This window comes from Anser cygnoides, chromosome 18, assembly GCF_040182565.1.
Source record: "Anser cygnoides isolate HZ-2024a breed goose chromosome 18, Taihu_goose_T2T_genome, whole genome shotgun sequence".
NCBI lineage: Eukaryota > Metazoa > Chordata > Aves > Anseriformes > Anatidae > Anser > Anser cygnoides.
This window is the reverse complement of record NC_089890.1, coordinates 11,555,001-11,561,159: the sequence shown is the minus strand read 5'-3', so window position 1 is coordinate 11,561,159 and position 6,159 is coordinate 11,555,001. Positions and strand designations below refer to the sequence as shown.

Here is a 6,159-nt window from a genome sequence, read left to right as displayed (position 1 = left end):
AGGAATCAGGCAATCACATTTCTTTACTGGCCTTTGATACGGGCCGTAGCTGCTAATGACAGCAAGTCAGAAGAAATGGGGAAAGAAACGCACAACTATTAAGAATTAAAATAGTGAATTTAATTCAGCCAGTTCCAACTAAGTTGATAAATCCCTTGGGGGAAAAACAAACAAGCAAACAAAACCTCGCATGGGAAACACAAAACACAAGTTTTTGTTTGACAGCTGGCAGCAACAACCACGTGAAAAGGTAAACGGAGTATTTCTGCCTCTTCTGAAAAGCACACATTCTGAAGACCCCTTGTATTTTTTACTAGATTGATTGATTTTCTTTTTTAAGGTAAGGACAGCAAAGGTCTACACTCTCTGATGCAAGCAGTAGTTTCAGGTGCCCACACTGAAATGTTTTAGAGATGTCTGATTTTCAAAAAGCATTTACGCGTCCTTAAAGAAAAACCCAGGCCTCTTTAAAATGGTTCAGATTAGCCCAGAAACCCAAGAACCAAAAAAATCAATTTATTATTTTGAAAAACATAAGCCCAGCTTTCCCAGCAGTCTTACCTGGACTTCAGAGCGATACGACGTAAGCTGAAACAATTCGCTGTTAACTCTCTCACTAGCCGGCGACGGGGGAGCTAGTTGGACTGCCTGGCTTAGTTTTTCTTAGCGCTGAAATACTTTTTCCAATCCAATACCAAAAAAAGGTTTGTTTCTAGGTCAGGACCTCAGTACTAAATTTTAACCAGGAGTTGACAGTCAGATTTTAACACAGCCATAAAATGGATTCGCAGTAGAAGCTCAAGCATTCTTTTTCTAATTAGAAAGCAGTCATTGAGCCTTGTGCATTTAAAGGTGAAAGCTATTTTTGACATAAAAATTAGCATGTAGTTCCTCTGTCTCCCTTCAGTTGCTGCTCTGGAAGCTGAGAGTGAGCGATGCAAGGATAAGCAGTAAGTATAAACACGATGAATTAAGTAATAGGTAGAAGGCACTTAGTTTAGGTTTTATTCTGCCTCACGATAATGACAGATTTATTTTTATACTTACTATTTGTCCTAAGGAGCACTGGTTAAAAGGCCCACTTAAGCACTAAGAAAGAGACTTCTCAGAGGCATTTACAAATTTGAAGTGCTTTTAGGAGGTGCCTTTTGAAAATACTGTTAAATCTGTTTGTGAGCTGGATAAACTAAGTCACCGATAAACCACGGCAGGTGTTGTCAGGACTCTCCAGCAAAAAACTGTGGTCTGCTTTTCGAGAACTCAGCTCCCACATGGGGATCCCAGGTAATAAAATTAAAAAAAAATCTGAGTATTGGATGTTTCGAAAACCCTGTCTGTTCTTTAAATCCACATTTTCCCTCTTTCTTTCTTTGGTGGGATCTAACCCTGACAGCTCTGAAAATTACCCCCAAGCAGTTTTCAAAATATGATTCAGTGACCATTTCTAAAATAAAAGTAAGCAAAGAGCGAGCAGAAATTTGGAGGTTTATCACCACCACTAAATGCCCCTAAGTAATCCCCAGGCAACCCCTGCCCCTTCATGTAACGTGGGATTGGTACAACTACATAACTTATTCTTTTTATTTATTTATTTATTTATTGGTGTTTTTCTTTAAACCTTTGTTGGAAAAATGCAAACATTAAATACTCCTTCTTCTGGCACTCTAAAGAGAAAGTCATTGTATGATGGGAAAGATCTTTTGTGAACAATGGCAAATAGAATTTAACTCATATGCTAAGAATAACACACACATTTTTCTCTCTCGTCTGTGATCTACCTTGGACTAAACAGCAGGAAGTTGCCAATTTACAACACTTAGGCATAACTCTCCAAGGGCAAGACGTAAATGGCCAAATCCCAGATTTCTGCTCACCCCAAACACCCTCTGAAAGTTGCGGGCATTGCAAATAAGGAGCAAACAGGCCGAAGGCGAGTCGTTTACACAGTTCCACGGCAGCGTTGGTAGCCGAGCTGTAATACTTACTTCCTGCTGGCCCACCTCCCCGGGAGCCTGCAGCCAGCACAAAAGCGGTCACCCCGCAGGTTCTTGCGCAGAGGCTGAGTTTTGGTGTCACTGATCTGACTGCTCTGCCTTTCCTCAGCACAAATCCTTCCAAGGCAAAACTCAACTCCAAAACCTTCGGTCAATGCTAAGCTGTTACCCTCATCCTGAGCGCTTAGGGAAACTTAAGAAGAAAAAAATAAAAACCCTATTGAACTACTTGCAATCGGAGACCTGAATGGGCTCGATATAAAGCCCACTCACATCAGCGGCGGCAATACGCTTCCCTGGATGTTGGACCAGATCCAGCCTCAAAGTTTCCGAGAAATAAACTAGGCTGAGCGTATCGGCTGCACAGAAACTCACTCGGTGTAGCAGAAGCATCTGTTCTTCAGACCTACCATTTTCTTACAGCCTTCATTTCCCCGGCGCTGCAGTGACACGGGTTGCCATATAAATCACCCGGTGCTGTTGTGTAACCGCACGGCGCCTCCGACAGCAGCTGGCCTCGCTGCCTCCTCGTGCTGCAGGCGAAGCACCGATCGGAAGGTGGCCCGCCTGCTGTACAAACTACTTGACCAGGTAGCTTTCGGTTGTCAGAGCACGGCTTAATGTATTTCAGACGATGGCATTACAAGTGAAATTAACGTCTGCACTGAGACAGCTAAGGAGCACACCTCGGAACCGTTTATGCACAGCACAATGCAAATGTTTACCCAAGTACAGATGAAACAGGTTGACAATTAGCTAATGTGGCTTTGTGGACATAAACCAGGTACGGTCGAGCAGAACCAACAGAAAATAGAAAGGAAACAGCCCTTTTCCTATCCCAGGCTAAAAGCACCATGCTTAGTGGTTTGGGAAGTCTCTGTCACACTGAAAAATTTCCGTGCCAGTGTTTAATGTGTTTGCTCTACTGCCACTGCTGGGATAAAAATAGCGCCAGCGGGGCACGCTAGCTGTGCGGAGGATCCCCTGTCAATACTACAGTAATTGACAACATACAATTAAGTCTCACACCTGTTTATTGTAAGTAATTCATAGATAACCACTTCTAGTACACATTTTCACATTGGCTTTTAACGCTTTTGTTTGTTAAGCTCAGGGACACCCAAACTTCACCTAAGGGTCATCTGCGGTTTGCCCAGACCCAGACCGCTGTGCCTGCTATGTAAAACTGGTGCAAGTTGGTATCGTTGGCGTGGGTAACGGAGATGGCATGGGAACTACACATCCCAACATGCAGCGCCCCGCGGCGCGGGCTGCTCTATGCTAAGGGAGGGAGATTTTTTTTGCCGGGGTGCATTCAACTCACGTGCCTCGTTGTGGCCGTACCAGCCTAAGTCATGCAGCTGCCTGCACGCAACGCTCTACACAGTGCAAAAACGAAGACCTCTATACATCTGGAGTAAGAACAGTGGTAACAAAGTCATAGCTACATATTCTTCTCTACATTTTTGTTTATTGAGACAAACTAATTAAAAGGCACAAACATAGGGCATATGTTTACATGGACATTATAACAAACATATACATTAAAAGTGTAGGAATGTGTTTCCTTTCTGCTAAACAGAAAGTTCCTAAGCTTTTATATATACAAAAGTTGTACAATTTGATGTCCTAAAGTACAAAAGATCATTTATAAAATTATTTTACACTAAGCTCTATTTTTTTGTTGTTTTTGTTTTACTATGTAGTCCAAGCCCCTAGAACAGTTTCACGTAATGATACAGATACCTGTCACCTGACCCAAAGTCTGGCAATCACTGCTTGTACTGACACGGCAGGGTAGAAACGGAAGCAGTCCATTTTGACTAGTCAGCCCTGCTAGCACTCTGTGAAAATGCACACACACTAATCTCCATAGCTTTCAGCTTCATTAAAATAAAAACATCTCAACTGTAAATTTTTTTTTTTTTAAAATGTAGAGTCTTGGTTTTAGGGTGTTTTCTTTTTTTTTTAAAAACAAAGTTTTAAAACGTGAATATGTGACATGATAGTCTAGAAAGTATATCTGTTTCCCTAGATTTTGCTTTCTACGTTATGTACAGATAAACAGGTTAAGAAATAAAAAGCACATGTAGCTTAAACATGTGTGACCATTTGCTGAGAAGTTCTGGGCTGGACAGCTCAAACCATCACCCCAGAACTCCCACAAATTGATAGAAATGTGTTAACACAATAGAAGAATAACGTAAAAATGATGATGTTTGCAAATATTTACAAAGTTGAACAGATTTGCACAACACTTGATTAAGAAATAGGGGAGAAATTAAAAGACGCTCTCTGCTTGTCCTGAAGGGGCATCCTACCTAGTTAGTGGTTAGAATAAAAACTGTATACAATTTAATATAAGACAAAACTTCTAGTGAACAACTAACACGTCTGTCCCCTGCTGTAACACCAGCAGGTTTTGATTGGGAAGCAGAGGGCATAAAAATCATACCCAGTGCCTCCAGAATCTTCCAGCTTAAAGCAATATTTCTTAAGTTTCAAAGCACTCCTTTTGCTCCTAGGTAAGAGTCCCATAGGGGTCTGACTGTTCAGAGACCATGTTTACATGCATTTCGACTCCTCTTCTGTCAGCCATGGCTGTTTCTCACCAAACAATAACAGTTTTTTTTAAAAAAATGTTGACTACAATGCTATATTCCCTTAGGGTAATATGTTGGGTAATATTTACATCTCCAAATATCAGGTCACAATCCCTATTATATGTTGAAGTTAGAATGATAAGTTATCATATGCTTTGCATATCAGAGCTGGTATCACCTTTCCCATAGGGAATGCTGCCTGAAATTATCATATTCCCAAAGGTAAAATGCATATTTAATCCAAAATGCATTTTTTTAAATGACAACATTGTAATGCATTTACTCATTTAAAAAAAATAAAACAAAAAATAAAACAAAAACAAAGAAAAACAAAACCAAAAAAAAACCATCAACACAGACGAAGATTCTACACTAGCCCAGAAACAGTGGACTCAACGACTGGCAAGTTAAAATCAGCCATCCACATCCAAGGGGTCTCTGCTAGTGTTTAGATTAAAATAATTTTCTAAGTTATTTGGGGGACAAAACATAAAACTGTTTTTTAATGACTTTCTTAAGGAAAAACAAAACAAAACTCTGGCAAATATGTATCTGCTCTAATTCAGCATCAGTCAGCTAGAAGGTAAAACTTACTTTAAACGAAGTGCTCCAGTGAAACTCAAGGTTGAACCATGTGAGCCAAATCAACAGGGGAAGATGCTACTATGGTCTCTGATGGTGCATGTTGCCCCAGTGTCTTAGTTTGAATTTATTATTAACTAAAAAAAAAAAAACAATAAAACAAAACAAACAAAACAAAAAAAAAAAAAACAAACCCCAAAAAAGAACTGCTGGTAAGGATTCCATTTCAATCCTTTTTAATACTGTTTAGAAATTCTTTACCAGGGAGGAGACGTGGGCAAGGCCTGGGGCAGGAAAGGCATGCTCTCTACTGGTCTCATCGCTATATTTAACGGACCAGCTAACGTCATCGGTGTGGGGAGGTTCATGGGAGATGTTATAGTGACTGGATGCGCTATATTCACTGGAGCGGTTACTGGGGTGGGTAAATTGACTGGTGTGGTGAGCGTTAATGGAGATGTCATGGATAACGGACTTGTTATAGTTACAGGATGCCCTAGGTTCATCGGACTGGATATATTAACTGCACTTGATACATTTACTGGACTTCTCATGCTCATTGCAGCTGCCACTGTGACTGGGTTTGTGATAGTCCCAGAAGCCACAGAGGACGTTATATTGAATGGAGTAGTAAGAGTCACAGGCGTAGTAGCAGCAGTGGAGGTTTGGCACAAGTTAGCAGCTTCTAAAAATGAGACATAAAAAGACAAAAAGTTTTTAACACATAAAAAACCATGGACAAGATTTAAAAAAAAAACTGAACAAAACAAAACAAAAATCAAACAAGTACAGATACAAATTCTGGAATCATTTTCTTTAGGAATTATTAGTAAGTTAAAACTGTTAACATTCTATAGCCTAAAGAAATATAAACTCTCATGCAGTTCATTTGAATTCAATATTTTTTCCTGGGAAGTCAAGCGAGGTTGTCTTATAAAGAGGGTTTCGACGTTCATAAAAACAGTATCGTACAATCAAAA

At 40.1% G+C, this 6,159-nt stretch overlaps 1 protein-coding gene across 2 annotated transcripts in view; it reads right to left on the bottom strand.

The window, feature by feature from the left end:
- Positions 1-5,432: 5,432 nt before the first annotated feature.
- The window catches only part of VEZF1 (vascular endothelial zinc finger 1), an 11,852-nt gene continuing 11,125 nt past the window's right edge, over positions 5,433-6,159 (bottom strand). For both annotated transcript variants that reach the window (XM_066979401.1, XM_066979402.1), the window contains one exon: positions 5,433-5,864. In XM_066979401.1, the coding sequence (XP_066835502.1) occupies positions 5,437-5,864 (428 nt within the window). In that variant the 3' untranslated portion in view covers positions 5,433-5,436. The remainder of the gene's footprint in view (positions 5,865-6,159) is intronic.